At 35.0% G+C, this 19572-nt stretch overlaps 1 protein-coding gene across 3 annotated transcripts; it reads left to right on the top strand.

The window, feature by feature from the left end:
* Positions 1-653: 653 nt before the first annotated feature.
* LOC123696692 lies at positions 654-19134 on the top strand. 3 transcript variants are annotated; one of them, XM_045643042.1, is made up of 15 exons: positions 672-750; positions 1125-1157; positions 1324-1374; positions 4146-4364; positions 4779-4864; positions 5120-5183; positions 5370-5510; positions 5597-5638; positions 6180-6371; positions 7395-7625; positions 8039-8073; positions 8297-8354; positions 8663-8806; positions 18161-18382; positions 18743-19134. In XM_045643042.1, exons 1-15 carry the CDS (start codon positions 703-705, stop codon positions 19103-19105), a joined length of 1929 nt encoding a protein of 642 aa, XP_045498998.1. In that variant the 5' UTR covers positions 672-702; the 3' UTR covers positions 19106-19134. The 3 variants fall into 3 exon arrangements, with proteins under 3 accessions (XP_045499000.1, XP_045498998.1, XP_045499001.1); XM_045643044.1 differs by lacking the exon at positions 1125-1157 and having other exon boundaries at positions 654-750; XM_045643045.1 differs by lacking the exons at positions 672-750; positions 1125-1157 and adding an exon at positions 787-806.
* The last annotated feature ends 438 nt before the right edge of the window (positions 19135-19572 follow it).

Raw genomic sequence — 19572 nt, 5'->3', positions numbered from 1 at the left:
TGATCGATTTTTTTCTTTTCTTTATAAATTTATACTTGTGGCACTAATTAATAAACTACCAATTTCTACCAAACGACGGAAAAAATCGAATTTGGCATTTCATTAGGTATAAAGAAATATTCGTAGAACTACTAAACCTACCTGTGAATGTGTCCACCTTTTTTATTGAATGAATGAATGAATGAATGATAAATTCTTTATTGTACACCATATAGGACAAATTAAAACACATAATAACTTAATTAACAATGTACAGAGGGCGGCCTTATCGCTGACAGCGATCTCTGCCAGGCAACCCAATCGACTAGGACAAATGCTGAGTATGGTGGACAGTGGTGCATAATTTTTTATTTTTGTATTCTAGCTATAATTTACCAATTAGCGGCACCTTACGTTAATAAAACATACATACAAACATAATATACAGTACATACAAAGTACACTCTTACTTAAAATATATAATATAGAATTAAATTGTGTTGGTTCAAAGATTTGATTTGAAGAATTCAATTGGACTGCAATTATAATAATATTAATTTTTTTACATTGTACAGAAACTTCGCAATAAATAAAAGTAGGGTTAAGAGAGCAAAGGTTTGTTTACATCACGTATGTACTAGTAGGTTTTATCCAGAAGTTGTATGTTATCGAAAACTTGACCCCTTGTTCTATTCGCATTATCAGCTCAGTTGTTATTCCGCAATGTACATGAGAATGTGGTTCGTGGGTGTATTCTTGCTTTTTCATGTGGTTAGTGTTATTTATTTTAATGTTTTGTAATTTTGTAGTTATCACTATATTATATGGTAGGTATTGAAATGTAATGTATGAACATATTGTGAAGTTCGATTATTATAGACAGTTAATTTTTCAAATTTAACATTCAAATAGTCTGTTATGTATTTAGTCATCCTTGAAATCCATTGGCTATATTCTTAGGCTATATTATAATTCCGTTCAATAATATTATAAACTTAAGTCTATTTTATTATTAAAAAAATAGTACTTAGTTAAATTATTATTTATTTATTGAAAATTGGTACTTACTACCAAAACTTTTATTATTTTTAAAAATTTATTACGTATAATATTCTAATTTAAATATTATTTCTTTGTTTACATAGGTGTCTATTCAAGCCATTGTAGCGTTATTTAATGTATGTATATTTAAAAAATTATACGCAATTCTATTTTTAAATTGTTTCAAAATTATTTTTTATGCTTTCGTATTTCTATCGTGTTGCTGTTTTAAATTTTAATACATATTTAATTATTTAAGATAAACATTGTTTTTTGTTATGACCTTTTATCTGTTTTTTATAGATACAAGCACAACCTGGTTTCGGGCATTCTTATTTAGGAAACTCACGCTTGGTAAGTGTCTTCTTAATATTATTGTTTTAATTCCTTATTTTAGTAAGTAAGTAAACTGTATTAGTCTAGTTGTAACAAAATACTCAGATAAAGTTTTAATGAAGTATGAAATTAAAGTACATGAAAATATTCTGGATCTATTCTTATTCAAAACCACAAAACAACACAAGTTTTGTCAATTAATCTAATTGGAAGCCCCGGCTTTTCGAATTAGAACGGAAACTTGTTTGACACCATTGAGATAATATTAATATGGAGCAGACACCACGAACAAAATCTGTGCGCCAAGCGCGGCGGCGCGGGGCGCGCGAATGACGGCTAGACAGTCATAGATTATGCGATGTCACTGACTCACCGCTATAGAGGCGACACTTTGTTTCATTCTGTCTATTTTATTGGGTGCCACTCCTTACATGCACGTTGACTTGAAATTTTCTTTGTACTTACTTAATATTTATTTTAGGTATAAACTGACTTTACTACGCGGGGCTAACAATATCTGGCATATAATATAGGATGATGTAAATAGTGACGTCATATGGAATAATTTTTTTTTTCGTGTTTTAGGTTCAGTCAGGGCTATGGGAAGTTTTATTCCTTACAAATTGAGCCTTTTTTAGAAAAAAAATAATTTTTCCCTTTCTTCACGGCCCAGACATGGAAACCTTGAATAGAAAAAATATTAATTACTTATCTCTGAACTAGCGGTCCGCCCCGGCTTCGCCCGTGGCGATATGGCATATTTCGCAATAAAAAGTAGCCTATGTTCTTTCTCAGGGTCTTAAGATTGTTTGTGCCAAAGGAGAATGCCCATGAAAGTATGGACCACAGTACAGTGTTGCGTCAATGCCAGAGTGGTTTTGGAGGGTTCTTCGATATTCAAAAGATTTTTACCAATTGATTTTTTTGTGATAAAAACAGGGGTTCTCAAGATATTGAGAAAAATGTGAAATAACCTCAAAACTTAAATAACCCCGATTTAGTTAGGTTTATGTGTGATTTAGGTAACATTTTATCGTCCAAAGTTATTTTTCGATTAACATATTTAATCTATGCGTAGAGCTTATGCTTTCAGACAAAGTCAATCTGTTCATCGGCTAGTGTAGGTAGGCACCAGAAATCTTCCGGGACGGATTTCAAGAAAACCTAAATATATACTTAAAAAATGCCAATTGAGTTTTTATTCGGTTTACATGTTGTTGTTGTTATTGTTGTTTGAATAATTTTTTCACTACATATTCGAAGAAAGAAACAAATAAGAAATAACTGGTTACCTACCAAGCTATGTCATAATAATATTTTTTTTATATATACATATTTATATTATTTTACTTCACTATCTTTGTTAAAACAACCTACAGTGTATAAACAATACCTTAAAGAGTGATTTACGTTAATTGATTTTTTTTGTAATTCAATGAAAACAATAATCGATATTAATACATTTAGCTATTTACCATAGTAAATGTAATAAGTTACCGCTTGGTTACCGTGGTAACCGGTAATGGACACTAAATCTATAATAACGGATCTAAACAATTACATGTCTTATTAGATTTTACAAAACATTCCCTGTTCAAAATATATTTTCCGATGGTAAGAAGGCCTCTAAATTGCCGAGATTTTTTTTAATAGTATTGTTGTCTTGATGCATGAGAAAAACCAGTACCAAAAATGGGCATTCTCCTTTCATCAAAATCGGTCCAGTAGTTTATGAGCCTATTAATTAATTACAATTAAACAAACAAACAAAGTTTTCCTCTTTATAATATTAGTGCAGATAAATAAATAATAATTCAATTATACGTTCAAGTCAGTAGCTTATACAATATCAATTAAAAACTTGATTAAAATCAATTAACAAAAAAAATTGGTGATTGAGTAATTGATTTTCATATTTCATGATTTCACTTTTTTTCAATTAACAACCAGTCTATGCGTTTCTAAATATGTAAAATTATTATTTTATACTATAAAAATATACGCCAGCAAATATTACTAACAACACTTATTTCATGCCCAATGTCATATCTTAAATTTTTAATCTATGACAAAATGTCGCCCGCCAAAAATTTTGCTCTAACTAAGTTTTAAAAATTATTATCTAGTTACTTACTGATGAAAAGTTATTCCTTTGCACTTTTCCGTATTCTTTGTATTATTTGTGCAATATCGTAACACACACGTAGGCATATTTGATGCGTTTTACTTTAAAACAAATAAAAAATGAGCGTGACGTTCGCGCCAATGAGCGAGCAAGCGACTGAGTGCAGTTACGCCACATGACGTATGTTGAGTGGAACATAAGTGATGTAGGCGGTATCGTCTCCATATTAATATTATCTCAATGTTTGACACTAATATTTTTCAATAGATGGCGTAAGTAGTCTATTACAAATATTATAACATAGAAACAGTTCATAAATAAATTACATAATATTAAGAATTCCATTACATAAAAGAAAATACGATTATAGGAGTACTTTTAACATGTTTGTTGCCCCTTAGCAATGATTAGCCCGAGACATAAATAAAAAGACGTGTGGCACTCGGGGACTGCCGCGGTAAAGCTATTGCATCACATATTGCATGCTATGCGGCTATGCCTTCAAGCCACACCTCCGCCCGTCGGAGTGGGGAGCGTGAGGTTTTTTTCGTTACGGAATTTCTCGATTCGGTCCCCGCGCTCAAGGCCCGCGATAGAAGCTATGCAATAGCTTAATAATACTGTTATTATTAATAAATTCATCAATCGAAATCAATTGTTTCAGTGTCACCAATGGAACTGTATAAACACAAAATTAAATCTGACAGATGCATTACCGCCAAAGGATAAATACTGGAATATTTTGTCCAATTTTTTGGCGCCAGAATGGCAGGAGATTGGGCAGAATGCTGTGAACGCGTGCTATGGGGAGAGAACTAAAAAATATACAAACACTTGTCCCGGACAAGCTTTAATGCATTGCGTTGTTGATCAAATGATTGATGTAAGTTGTTAAAAAAGTGTTCGTGTACTAGTGTACACACGTAAGAAGTGAAACTTCTTTATGACCTTATTTTTAAAAAAATAATTCACTATATGCAACTTTACAGAAATACGTCGAATCACGCGAGGTAGGGATAAGAAAAAGATGGCGCGTAACGGAATAATGTCACGCGTAACGAAAAAATGTTAGGTACACTAAATTTTTTTCCAACCCCGATAAAGAAGTTTCACTTCAAAAATGTTGCAACATATAACATATTTGATCAGTTTTAAGTATAAGTTTAAGACGAACTGAAAACAGTCGATGCCAATGCCATCTAGTTTTATAATATCTAGATTAAAAACAATATAAAATCGATGAGAAAAGCTGTGTTAATTATGAATACATTTATTTACTTTTAATTTCGTTTTTAAGAACTGTCCGGCTGGGCGGTGGAACCAGGAAGATGGATGTGCGTCTGTATCATCTTTGGCTGCTTACAACTACATGTTCTCACAAAGGTAAATCCCTCTAAAATGTATGAGGAGAAATAAAAAGACGAGAAGAAAAGAGTAGAATTAAAAAAAGAGTGTGTGTGCAGAGCACACGTGTCAGAAGTGAAACTTCTTTGACAAGATTCAAAGATAGGTACCAAAATCGTCGCCTTACTCCATGATGTCTAAACGCGTCTAAAGAAGTTTCACTTCTTTTCATCCAGAAATATAAAGGTTTAGGAAATTTAAATTGTTTCATTTTCTTTTGCTTTTTCTTTGCAGTCGCTACAACAATCTCGAAAATAATCTGCCAAATGAGCGACGACCTTCTTGGTTTTTACAAAAGGTAAGGTCTTTCTAGGAATATGTATAAAAATTGGAGAAATCTCAATGTAGCTTTAGGAGTTTAATAAAAATGTATTTACCTACTCCTACCATTTTAGGATATCATTTATTGTGTCTCTACTTGATCGATTTTTCGTCAATATCAAATTCAAACATCTTGTAATAGTTTTTTTTTTATAAATTACAGTATTTTAACACAAAATGCTGCGATTTACCACCGTTGTTTGGAGAAGATATGGTAAAAGAGTGTGGATTTAAGAAATTCATGGAATACCACATCCATACTGCACAAACGGATAGGCCTTTTAGATATTCCTTGCTAAATCTGGTAAGATAAACAATTGAAACATACTTAAAAAAACAATGTTTTAATGTGAAAACAATTTATATTTAGTGTCGTTTTAATTTTTTTAGGCTCCAACAACTACCGAATCTGTAACTGAAGATTCCTCAGAGGTAAGTAAGATGAAGCTTCTGAAGTTTTTCAGTTGAATAAATTCTTTATTAATTTAAGTTGAATAAAGTCTTTATTAATTATTATCTATACTAATTAAAATATAAGAAAATTTTATAAACAAATGTAGGTAGTCATTCAATTAACGCGCTAGTCATTCAATCAAATGGCAGATTCAACTAGATGACTGTGACATATAAAATGTGTATTGTTCTGGTACGAGCTTTGAATATAATGTAAACTGCATTGGCGATTTTTAGCATCATAAAAACTCATGTCTTTTATCATAATACATATGTATAAACTACTAGCTGTTGCCCGCGGTTTCACCCGCGTGGCACCGCTCCTGTTGGTCTTAGCGTGATGATATATAGCCTATAGCCTTCCTCGATAAATGGGCTTTCTAATACTGAAAGAATTTTTCAAATCGAACCAGTAGTTCCCGAGATTAGCGCGTTCAAACAAACAAACTCTTCAGCTTTATAATATTAGTATAGATTATAAGCTCATGAGTCATGACTAATTTTTACATTTTTAACTTAGGAAATGGATCCCCTCGAATGTTGCAATCTAAGTGGATTTATCGAAGACTCTTGGCGCAGTGAGTGTCACTTCGAAATGTCGTGGGATGTGCACAAACGTCTTGGGTTCATTGATGTCAGTTCACACGAACCTTCCACCACTACGACAGAAAGGGTCCCTAAAGTTAATGATGTTAAAGTTGTACCGCTTTCGGTAAGATAAAATGTCTGTAATGAATTTTCAGTTAAGTTGTTATGCCTGTTATATATTTATTTACTCTTTATTGTGCTGCCAAAAATACAAAAAATACAAGCAAAACTTATTCTAAAAGAAAAACAGCACAGAAGGCGGCCTTATCACTTAAGAGTGATCTCTTCCAGGCAACCAACTGATAGAAAGATAAATAATAAACTAGAAATAGGAGGTAGGTAGAAAGTATACGCAAAGATAAATAAATAATAATGTTATACAATAAAAAAAATGTGTGCGTGTACTAGTGTACACACGTAAGAAGTGAAACTTCTTTATGACTTTATTTTACAAAAAATAACTTACTTATGCAACTTTACAGAAATACGTCGAATCACGCGCGTGTCACGCGTAAAGAAAAAATGTTACACTAATTTTTTTCCAACCCCGATAAAGAAGTTTCACTTCAAAAATAACAAAAATATTATTAAATAAAGATTATAAATAAACATAAATACTATAAAATAAAAACATACATAAAGAAAAATAAACGTATGATAAGTAAAATACATACTGTTAAATTCTCCCCTGTTCGAAATTACGCGAACGAGTTGTTTTTTGTTCATGTTTTTTATTGATAATGATTATTATTAATAAAAAACTTATTTTTCTGGCCAACATCTGTATCAGTTTTGTTTAAATCGATCGAATAGTTTTTGTGTATTAGAAATACACAGTGCCAGTTCCACACATTCATATACAGTGTGGAAATTTTCGACGGGCCCTGGAGGGAAAGTACTTAAAATACTGAAGGTAGCGAATTTTGCTGAAAGAAACATTCCTATATAAAAAAAAATAGAACTGCATTCAAAGATTTTCGAAAATTTACTTGCATCGACCGGGAATCGAACTAACCAAAAAATTCAAAAACATAAAATTTGTTATTTTATTCTTCAAATCGACTCAGACAATGTTGAAGATAATTAATTACCACACTGTATTTCATATATCGTTTTTTATCCTTATTAACATAGATTTTAATTTCAGTGCGAAAAAGAAACCTGTATTTTCAAAAAGTTAAACGTTATTAATGAATCCGGTATATTAGATACTGTAGCATTTACAAAACTCTTAGATAATATGACAAATACATATCCAGAATGGACTAAACCAAAAGCAAGGGTAATGACACAGTGTTTGAATAAACTGCATCGGATGTATGACGCTGAATGCAGTTTGAATGAAGTTCTTCAGTGTGTTTTTGATGTGCTTTCTGAGGTAAGGAAACTATTAATTCAATAAAAATATAATATACTAACTTTAAGGATCCATTTTGTCATGTGAAATTTCCTTGGGAATTAGTTAAGTGTTTCACCACGGTAAATAACTATATCTTCAAACACAAAAGTTGTTTCTTTTTTTCCTCTGGGAATCGAACCCAAAAACCAACTTAATTTTTTAACGACTTGTTGTTGTTTATTTAAATAATTGCTAGATAAAATTTATCAATACTATGTAATTGTATTATAAAGGATCAAAATATAGCAATCCTCTGTTTATTCCGGAATCGCGAAAGCGCCATCTGTTGTTGTTCTCAAGGAACTTCGTAGTTTGGTTTAATTTTAGTGCACCTTGATCATTTAATTGTTAGTAAAATATATAATTTAATACATTTTAATTATTTATTTCAGAACTGTCCTCAAGCTCGGAAAGATGATCCTTGCAAGTTTGTATCTAATTTACAGCTTCCTTTTAAAAACAAAATAATGTGTATTTCAAATTCCTTAAAAACTTACTGACAATAATGTATTATGTACAATGTACATAGATAACTGCATGACTTTCAATGTCTAGTTAATTTTGGTACTTTTATTTATTTTTTGTTTAAAGAAAAAACAAAAACTGTTTTACTTTTATATTTTGTAAAATACAGAATTATTCTGTTCCAGACAAAAAAACTCCGACACTAAGGATATCTGCCAGATAAGCGGAGGGAAATATACACCGGTATGTCGATTTAATAACCCATTGAGCCCCGAGCGGCCCGATCTGACCACGACACAATAGATTTTCTATTGTGTCTGTGATTCCGGGGGCTAAGTTAATAATTATAATATAATATTTTACTTACGTAGTTGCGAAAAATATACCAAATTCATAAATCATACTTCTATTCTGTTTTGATAATCAGTCAGTTAAAAAGATAAAAAAAAAAACTTATGAAAATATTAAAGCCCAAAGCTATCAGTAACTTTATCAGCAAGATATTAAAGTTATAATAACGGTTTTAATTAATTAATTTAATAAAATTCCAGAAGTACCGCCGTCAATTCTGTGGTATCCCCAACTTGGTGCCACCACACATTCTTACCGAGTGCGGTGTGACGTCACTGTCCACTTTACAATATGTCCCGCAATATGACAAAATTAAACCTTATCGCTGGGAAAATAAGGTTCATGTAAGTAATATGCTTCCTTAGTTAATAATAATAAATAATAAATTCTTTTATTTGACAACAAAAAAAATATACATGTACATGCAATTATGGGATAACTTACATAAAAGTAAAACATATACTAGTAGCTGTAGGTACAATTAATTGCAATATTTGAACAATGTCTCCTATGCTAGGAAATGTCCTGTGTTACAGGAGACATTTATCCATCCGTGTTATGCTTTTTGTAACCTAAACTAAATAATACACTATAGTAATGATAAACGGGGCATCTCCATACAAAAAAAAGAACGTGTGTGCCGAACACACGTGTCAGAAGTGAAACTTCATTGGAAAGATTGAAAAATACCAAAATCGTCGCCCTGTATCATGACGTGACGGTATTGCTATGACGCGACCTTGAAATTTTATTCTCACCGCGCCTAAAGAAGTTTTACTTCATAAATGCGTGAGTTATACAAATGTGAAACCTAAATTAAATTTAAAATTAATTTAATACGTAAATAGTAAACCTTTAATTTAAAAAGAGCTTATGCGCCGCAGTGTGTTTTGGTAATGGATAAATAGTAAATACATAAAAGCATAAGACACAATATTGTGTGTTTATGCTTTTATGTAATTGAAAAATCCGCCCCGCGCGCGCAACCGTGTACCTTTGCACTCCGTATTCTAAATTCGATATCTGCGAATATGTCTCACAAAAGCTTAGAAATCTGTGTTCGCGAGTTGAATAACACTGTAATTCTTACAATTAATAAATTATTATAATACAATTAATAAAGTAATTCTACAGAACAAAGTGAACTCATTGGAATTGCTGATATTCGAACAAAATAACTTATTGAAAAATCTCCTTCAAACTCATCAAGATGTCAATACGAAGGTACTTCTCGGATCAGTTGGTCAAATGTGCGAGCCTGATGCGGGTACAACGAAGCAGCGTCCAGTGCGTCAGACGAGACTTCGTGCTGTTTCTTCTGTCCCCGCAAGCAAGCCTAAGGTGCGAACAGCGAGGAACATGTCGCCCATCTCAGCGCCTGCCCCACCGCCACTGCATGCGATACCGAGTGACGTCGAGCCAGCCCCTACTACAGGTACGGCGTACGACTCGAACCTCGTCTCGCAAGCGACCGATGCCTCCGATACAAATGCAAGCATCGGTACTAACAGTGAATGGGTAACAGTGAGACGCAAGCGAGTTTCTAATTCGTCGAAGAATGTAGCTCGTGGTACGGCCGCGCCTGGGACGACTTCACTCGAGGCTGCGGAACGTAAAAGCTATCTGCACGTTTATTATTTAAAATCTGGTACAACTGTTGAACAAGTTATCAATCATCTGCTCGTTATCTGCCCCAATGATAGCTGCTTCGTCGAACAGTTAAAACCCCGTGGAGACTACGCTTCCTTCAAGTTAACTGTCCCGACTAAACATGTAGATATTTATTTGTCACCATCTCACTGGGCCGAGGATGTGCATATAAAGCCATGGCGTAGTGGATTTCGCAAAGAAAAGGACACCCAAAAGCCGTAAATTTAAATCTCTCACTATGTTCTACCAAAACGTAAGAGGTTTACGTTCAAAGTTAGACAAATGTAAAATATCGGTATTAAGTGAACGTTTTGATGTATACGCTTTGACTGAAACTTTTCTTAACAGTGGTGTTAGTGATTCGGAAGTATTTCCCGCCGGATACTCCTTGTTTAGAAAAGACAGAGCTGACGATTCTGGATGGGGTGGAGTTTTATTAGCTTATTATAAGTTTTATTTTGAAATTTTAGAAGACTTGTGTATTCGATTTTCGCAGCATAAAATCATTATTTTTGGCGATTTTAACTTAAACTCTGCAAGTAGAAACGTACTTACTCACTATAAAAAAATGTTAGCTTTGTGCAAGTTTAGTCAAATTAATACTGTTCCTAATGTAACCGGTAGTATGCTAGATTTAATAGTTGAGTTTTACTTACCATTAAAACTCGTATTATGTCCAGGAGCCTTATTCGAGGCCTTTAAACAATAATGAGAGAGACATCTTTGATTTCCGGCCGACATTACGTAGTTGTAGTTCCAATTATCTCCACAGAGGGCCTCGTTGTCGCGCTTCCGTGTTTACCAGAGTGACGTTTCTACAGCTAAGCTTTTAAATAATGGTTCTCGCAGTAATCAGCTCATTGAGTCTCATTATTTTTAACAATTTAATTTTATTAATTATTTAATCAAACTAACTACCAGGCAGGTCTTAATGTAAGGCCTCGAATAAGGCTCCTGGACATAATACGAGTTTTAATGGTAAGTAAAACTCAACTATTATGTCCTTACGCCGTTATTCGAGGCCTTTAAACAATAATGAGACATTGTTTGGTTTCGCCTGGTAAACAAGACGCCAATGTGATTATTTACAAAAAATAAATTAATATAATCATTTTAATTTATTATTGTGATAAGGGCTCAAACAGAGCACTTAAAGAATTATTCTGATTATTAACCGGTCTCACTTCTTTTCTATAATATTTTTGAAGGTATTTTGTGACCTCCAATTTCCCCTTGCAAGAATTTTATCTATAGATTCATTGTCTAACCAGCTCCTAGAGGCAACAGCTGATCGAACGCTACCAGGAGCAGCTTCAACACCCGCCTCTCTCAAAGCAGATTTCACCCAACCAGCTATTACAGTTCTAGAAGCGGCTTTCGCCTTGCCACAAACGGTTACAAATAAATTATCTACGCTAGCCAAGTTACGCCTATCCATGCCCAGATCTAATAACTTTCTAATCCAAAATACGGGGTCGATATTACAGTTACTTGCGTTTGACAATAACTTCCAACCTGATTGAACATATGAATCCGAGTCAGTCTTAGATCCATATTTGGGCCAAAAAACTATAGAATTTTCTACGGTACTATCTACATAAAAGCCTTCTGCAACACTCAAAAGTGTCAAGTCATGTATTCTACGACCTGAACACAATAATAATATAATGGCACAACGGCGTGAAATTTCCCACAAGTTACTACTATTCTGCACATTATGATTAGTTAACCACGATATCAAAATGGAAGTATCCCAAATGTTACCCGCGCGCAATTTTGGGCTAGTATTTGCTATAGCTTTTAATATCTGTTTTACTAAAATATTCGAACTTAACTTAGAATTGTCCTCCGTTTTACATAAAGTGGACACGACTGATTTATGAACTAAAATTGTCCTATATGCAAGTTTTTCGACTAAATGTAAATCAGCTAAATATTTGGCTAAATCAGATCCTGTTGGATTCTTAATGTCGACATTATGTTTTAAACACCAATTAATCCACCGTTCCCAAGCAGGTTTATACGTTTTAAGAGTAGAGCCTCGCCATCCTGACCGCAAGAGCGATTTTTGCTGGCTTGACCATGTTTCTAATGCTTGCGTCCACCCCCACATTTCCAAATTTCGAGAACCATATTCTTTACCTTTGGTGGAGGGAGGCCCGTGGTCAGATCTATTAGTTTGGTCTCCAGGTGGCGGACGGTGAAGGGTGGAGCTATCGCTCGCGACTTCAGATCTGCTCTCCAAAATGCCCGCGGCCACCTCGGTGCTACTATTAGGTACATACCTTTCGCTCGATTGAGATGCATCAAAACTCGGGGCAGGACACTCGGAGGAGGAAATACCCACGCTAACCTGAAGGTCCACTCCCAAGCAAACGCATTGTGTTTCCATGCTTGTCGATCCCGTTGGTCTAGACTCACATATTTGGGTACCACATGAGCTCGTGTTGAAGCGAACAGATCTACATCTGGCACTCCCCATTTCGCAAACACTAGATCTGTCGTTGAAGGTAGTAAATGCCATTCCGCGGGGGACATGTTCCGCGATAGGCGATCTGCTTCCATATTGTAACTGCCTGGAATGTGGTGAGGAATCAAATGTATGTCGAAAATGTCTAACAGATGGTAAACTTCGTAAGTTAGTTTCATCAGTTCCGCCGACCGACAACCCCCTTCGTTTTTCAAGTAGGCTACAACGGCTTTGTTGTCGCACTGTAGAAGAACTGACGAATGAATCAGAGAGGGACCCACTTCCCTTAAACATTTGACAACAGTGAGCATTTCCTTTTGGTTCGAATGAAGTAAGCTTTCTGCGCCCACCCATTCTCCCTTCATATGAATACCATTTAGCTCGGCCCCCCAACCCGAATCCGCCGCGTCCGTTGTTAAGAAATGTGTGGTTGAGGGAGGATGAATTCGAGAGAACTTCTCGCAATTTACTAACCACCACTTGAGCTCCTTGACTACCTGTTGCGGCAGATGAAACGACGTTCGGTCTTGGTGTTTCAGCAGTCTGTTTGAAAGTGTTAAAAGACAACGTAAATTGAGCCGGCCCTGGGGTATTACGAGACGGGCAAAGTTTAGAAAGCCTACAGTACTCTGAGCCTCTTTCAAAGTTATGACCTGACTCTTCAATAGATGTGAAATATTTACCTTTATTTTCCGGATTTTGTTTTGTGGTAAACTCTTCCTGTTCTGCCACGTGTCCCATACTATACCCAGGTATTCTAAAGAGGTCTGAGGTGAGAGTATAGATTTGTTGGTGTTTACCTTCCAGCCCAGCTCCTGTAGACTTTTTAGCACGAACTCCACTTGGTTGACGAGCTTGGCTCTGTCCTGGCATACAATTAAAAAATCGTCGAGGAAAACAATGATTCGAATACCTTTTTCGCGCAGAAATTCCGCTGTCCAGTTCGTCAGGGACGCAAAAACCTTGGGTGCTGTTGCGAGCCCAAATGGTAAACAGGTCATCTGTAACATCTGGCCCTTGTACATCAACCTGAGAAAGCAGCGATGACTCACGGCCACGGGCACGTGACAGTACGCTTGGGTGAGATCGATTTTTACCATGAAATCGTGCGGCTGTAGAAAATCTGGAACTCAATGTACCGAAATTAGTCGGAATTTCGTTATTTTGAGATACTGATTCAGTCTTTTTAAATTGAAAATTGGACGCATTGAACCGTCGCTTTTTGGTGTTAGAAAGAGGGTAGATAAAAAACTGGGCGTTTCGGGGGCATGCTGTAAAATATTTTCGGTTAGCATATTGTTTATTGCCAAATCCATCTCGACAGATGGAACAGTTTGATAGTGGACTTTGGTATGGCGCGGCATGACCAAGGGCGGTTTCGCTTGAAAAGGAATTTTGTAACCTGTTATTATTTTTAGCAGTGCTTCTGGAGCACCCCTCTCTTTCCAAATACTCACAAACTCCGTTAACCTGCCCCCCCGAAACGTCTGTAAATAGTCAAAATCTTTTATCACCTTTGCCTCTTGGACGCGAGGCACTAGTACTGTTAGATTGCGGTCGGTTAAAACGCATTTGCTTAGATTGTGATCTAAATTGAGGTCGAAATAAACGCTCATTAAAGTCATAATTAGGACGCACTCCTTTGGGAGGTGCATAATGTCTAAAACTATTATTATAATTGAACGCAAACGGTGCAAAGGGGCGACCGGTTTGGTTCTGAATAAACGTACTAGGTCCAGGTTGCGCAGCCTGGGACCCAGAAATAGCTCGCTTTTCTTGCGCAGAAAAGGAGGATTTATTTTGCGAAAAAATTTTATTTATACCGCCATTTATTTTTAAAAATTCAGAAAATGCTTCCTTTTCAAAAATATATTCACAAGAAGGCGGAATCTTTTTTAAACTAACCCTTAAAAACTTATCTTTTACCAAATTTAAGAAAAAATCCCTTCTTTGTTCAACAATATCCGCTCGCCGACCGCATACTAATTGTAAGCAATCAAGAGAAATTTTTTGAAAACTGCCCGAAAATGTCTCTTTAATTTTAGAAAGCAAAGATTCTTTATTTATTTCCTCACTGTCATTAGTCCATTGTAATAATTCCGATACGCCCTTTTTTAACGCATCGCTTTGCATAATTAACGCATGAGTAATAGCACTTAACGACTTTTCAGTTGCAATTAAATTATTAGATTTTTCGAATTGTTTAATTTCATCGTTTACTTCAAGATCAACAAATCCCGGACGAGCGTTATACAATTTTTGAATATCGGCATAACGTACGTTTGTCCAATTCTCCGAATTAAAATGTTGAAGAGAATTTAATAATTGCAAATGTTCAGCTGAGGTATTTGCTACGGTTGGCTCTTTTAAATTTGTGGTCAAATCGAAGTTAAAAGAGACGCTCGGCTCGACAGCCGGTTCGCTTACATGATCACAACGATCTAGATTAATTCCATCAGAACAATAACTATACCCCGGCGGGTAGTAGCCAAAACAAGAGGAGAAATTCGCAAGAAAATGCTGTATTTCACTGACCTGATTTGAAAGTAATGACAAACTTTCATTTTCCTTACGTGTTTTCTTGTTCTTACTAGGTTTGCTGCTTTTTCGTTTTCTTTTAACCGTCTTTTTAGGTGAACGTACGACCTCCTCTTCATCCGACGATAACGACGACGAAGAATCGCTGGATACCAAATTATCATTTGGCATCTTCTCACTACTTCCGTCACTCATTTTAAATACACTTAACACAACAACTTCTATTTAAATTTTAAACTGTTACTAATTTTAGTATTTAAAATTTTTATTTGAAAAACGTTATTTTTTCAAAACGTAATATAATATAATAGCAAACTACAACTTTTATTCCAAAGGATAATAAACGAACGCTAACAGCGTTATCCCAAGATATACTGTCGGTACGAAAATTAAGACGCCAATGAGCTGATTACTGCGAGAACCATTATTTAAAAGCTTAGCTGTAGAAACGTCACTCTGGTAAACACGGAAGCGCGACAACGAGGCCCTCTGTGGAGATAATTGGAACTACAACTACGTAATGTCGGCCGGAAATCAAAGATGTCTCTCTCATTATTGTTTAAAGGCCTCGAATAACGGCGTAAGGACATAATATTGTGTAATTTTAATACTGATTTACAATTGATCGATGACCCGCTACCGCTTGTACCCAAGGATAATTATCACCCCCCGCTTTTAGTAAAATTACGTTATTTGAGCCAACCACAGAAATACAAAACTCCGTCTGGGTGTAGTCAATTTATCTTGCAGTCTAATGAGTGGAATTTTCGTAAGGCGGATTTGAACAAACTATATTCGCGTCTCGAATTATTAGATTGGCGTGATATTTATGAATATGGTAATGTAGATGATGCGATTGAATTATTTTATAAAAAAATTTACGAGTGTATTAATGAATGTGTTCCCACAAAACGTAACCCCACATTTAATTCAAGATTTAACTACCCAGTATGGTTTACATCAGACGTAATTAGTAACATTAAAACTAAACATTTTCATCTAAAAAAGTATAAAGAAAATGGTACACAATTTAATAGGGAAATGTTTAGATATTATAGAATAAAGGTTAAAAACTTAATACATATTGCTTATTCTACCTACACGAATCAATTAGAATTTAACATAAAGAATGATCCATCAAATTTTTGGAATTTTATTAAACAACAGCGCTCGTCCCACTCTCAGCGTACTGAATATGAATATAACGGGAACCTTGTCTCAGGTGTCGACGCTGCTAATGCTTTTGCTACTTACTTTCAGTCGGTCTTTTTGAAAGATAAACCACAACTTAGTCCGAATAACATCTGCCCACATCCCGATAATGATTCCTCGCGTGTATCTATTAGCTACATCTCCAAGTCTGAAATACAAAATGCTGTTCGACGTCTTAAACCACGCTCATCTGCAGGACCCGATGGCATTCCTCCTTATCTCATTAAGGACTGCATATCTGTTTTTTTACAGCCACTTCACTTCTTATTCAACATGTCGCTTTCGTCCGACACATATCCCAATGAATGGAAAAAGTCGCGCATTACACCAATACCCAAAAGTGGCTGTAAGTCTCAAATTAATAACTATCGCCCTATAGCTGTAGCTTCTTGTTTTGGAAAATTATTAGAGATAATTTTAAATAATAATTTGACGAATCAGATTCGATCACTCTTGTGCGATCCTCAGCATGGATTCCGGTCGAAACGTTCTACGACAACAAATCTCATCAATTTTGTCGATTATACTGCAAAAGCACTCGATAAAAAAGACAGGTTGACGTAGCTTATTTTGATTTTAAAAAGGCTTTCGATCGCGTAAATAATGATGTTCTTTTATCGAAATTTTCTAAATTTGGTTTTACACCCAAGTTGATAAAATACTTCGCTAACTATTTTGACGGTCGCGTCCAATACGTCCAACTCGGACGTCTACGTTCCGATCCTTATTCCGTGCATTCTGGCGTAAGTCAGGGCAGCACTTTAGGACCTACTCATTTCTTGGTCATGGTAAATGACCTTCCTAATGTATTAAGATCAGCCCAATGTCTCATGTTCGCCGATGACTTAAAACTATTCTTAACTATCGAATCTCATTCCGATTGCTTATCTTTACAAAATGACATAATAAATTTGACTTCTTGGTGCCACGAAAATCAATTAGAATTTAATATTTCAAAATGCAACATAATGACATACACTCGCTCGCGTTCACCTATTGTATATCCATACAGCTTAGAAGGCACAACGCTGCGCAGAGTCGACCACATCCTCGATTTAGGAATACTTTTTGATAAAACTTTAACGTTTAATGAACATATTGAGGCTCTGTGTCAAAAAGCGTACAAATCCCTCGGCTTTATCGTACGGCAATCGGCGAGGTTTCAGGATAGAAAAACTGTCGTCGTATTGTACTCGGCCTACGTACGCAGTATATTGGAATACAACGCAATAATATGGAGCCCTCACGAAAAGAAATACACACTACTGCTCGAGAGGGTTCAAAGAAAGTTTGCTCGTTATTTGTATTTAAAACTTTACGGATATTATCCTTACATGTATCCATCTCTTTTCGTAATAGGCATGGTTGGCTTAAATACACTTGAATTGAGACGAAAACTTGCTCTCATAATTCACTATTACTAATTATTAAATGTGCGGGTTGTGGGCGCCGCCTCCCGGCGTGTCGCTGCGCCGCCGGCCGCTGTTCGCGGAGGCCTGTGTGCGGACGCAGGCGGCCGGCACCGCTCCGACACACTCGGCCCTTCATCTGTTAAATCGTGTGCTGGCCTCCGATGCCACAATTGACATTTTTGCTAGTAGTATAAATACTGTCCTAGACCTCTGTATCAGGTACTTGGATGCACATTGAATGTAACTCCATTTTGTTTGTATTTTTGTTAACATATTGTTACTAAATTCTATGTATGCTTTGGTATTATTACTGTAAGTACAAAGAATGATTCTGTGTCAATAAATAAATAAATAAATAAATAAAGCTTTTTTTATGTATTTTTATGTAAGTATTTAATGAATAATTTTTTTTTCAGTGTAAAGAACTAACTCCACCTACAAGCTGTCTCCTGAACAAAATGGGAGTTCTCAGTAAATACGGTTTCGTAGACTATTTCAGTATGAAGAATCTAATACATTCCTATAGTACATCCCCACTCTATGAGTTGTATTTTAGCGTATTTCTCACAACTCCAATGTATAAAGAATACTGTAGTTCTCCGAAGAAGTTGTTGAATTTAATCGATTTTATGCTTATGGTAAGTTATTTCATTATTTAATGTAACTTTTTAAAAATTCCTGATCCCGAAATTATGTGTTTATAATATTATAGTCATTTAATTTATATATCTAACAGCTGTTCCCCGCGTTTTTATCTACTTTTCTCGCTCGAAATTAATCGTAACAATATGATGATAATATGTAGCTTTTAAAGTCTATCTATGTCTATAAGATTTTTTTAAATCGGACTAGTAGTTCCTGAGATTGTTGTTCTAACAAACAAACTAGTCAATTATAATAATAGTACCGCTGATATCTCCGATCATAAATTTACAAACTTCAATAGTATAATATTATGTAATAAGAATCTTTTTATAAACTCTAAAACTGTATTCCAGACCTGCCCAGCAACAAAGCGCAAAGAAAACATACCAAAATGCAGGAAAATGTTCCACGAATTGAACACGTCAGTGCCCCAAGAAATGACAAGGGATCAACTTACACAGATATTTAGAAGCATCCATAATTCCATATCAACAAAACCTAGTCCTACAGTACAGAAAAATAAGGCGTATTTTAAAACTAATAAACTATTCGATTTCGGTATTTTCGGTGCAAAAGATGCGCCTCCAGTAAATATTATTGATGTTAAGCCAAAACCAAAAACTTTGGTCGTCTTACCTGTGTATCAACGTATGCCCAACAAAACTACGGGATTTCCGATAAATTCTTTGCAAAAAGATGGAATTTATAGGTCTTAATTTAGTATGAAATAAATATTTTAAGTGAACTGATGTTTTATTTACACAGAATTATTTTCTTTTTAACTCTTGGTTAAGCCTAAGGAATGGGCTATGGCAGTGAATAAGTAAAATCTGTTTGCTAGAAAATTGAAAGTGATATATTATAAATATCCTCAGCCTCATACGGACTCATTTCAACATTAACATACCAACAAATATTTTTTTTTCTATAAAGATTACGATTTCTGACAGTTCTCTAGCGGCCTGCCTAATTATTTATATCATTCTAAAAGTATATTATGTATTAGTGATTACACTACACTACACAACTACCTACACTTAAACACGTTTCCTTAGCACGTTTCCAAGTAAATTGTCTATAGAATAAATCTTTTTCATTGATCGATCTTATTAGACAAATAAGTCATGTAGGTAATATGTTCTGGTTCGCATCACACCGAGTTCTTTTTTGTTAGTCTTTACCG

The sequence above is a fragment of the Colias croceus genome, chromosome 13, assembly GCF_905220415.1.
Source record: "Colias croceus chromosome 13, ilColCroc2.1".
NCBI classification, from domain to species: domain Eukaryota; kingdom Metazoa; phylum Arthropoda; class Insecta; order Lepidoptera; family Pieridae; genus Colias; species Colias croceus.
Note: the sequence above shows the minus strand (reverse complement) of the source record. Positions and strands in the feature narration are given on the sequence as shown.

Coding starts and splice junctions, on each gene's coding strand:
- LOC123696692 (XM_045643042.1), top strand. CDS start 703: ATGTACATGAGAATGTGGTTCGTGGGTGTATTCTTGCTTTTTCATGTG. Junction 1,375..4,145: donor ATTTAGGAAACTCACGCTTG/GTAAGTGTCTTC, acceptor CAATTGTTTCAG/TGTCACCAATGGAACTGTAT. Junction 8,074..8,296: donor CGGAAAGATGATCCTTGCAA/GTTTGTATCTAA, acceptor ATTCTGTTCCAG/ACAAAAAAACTCCGACACTA.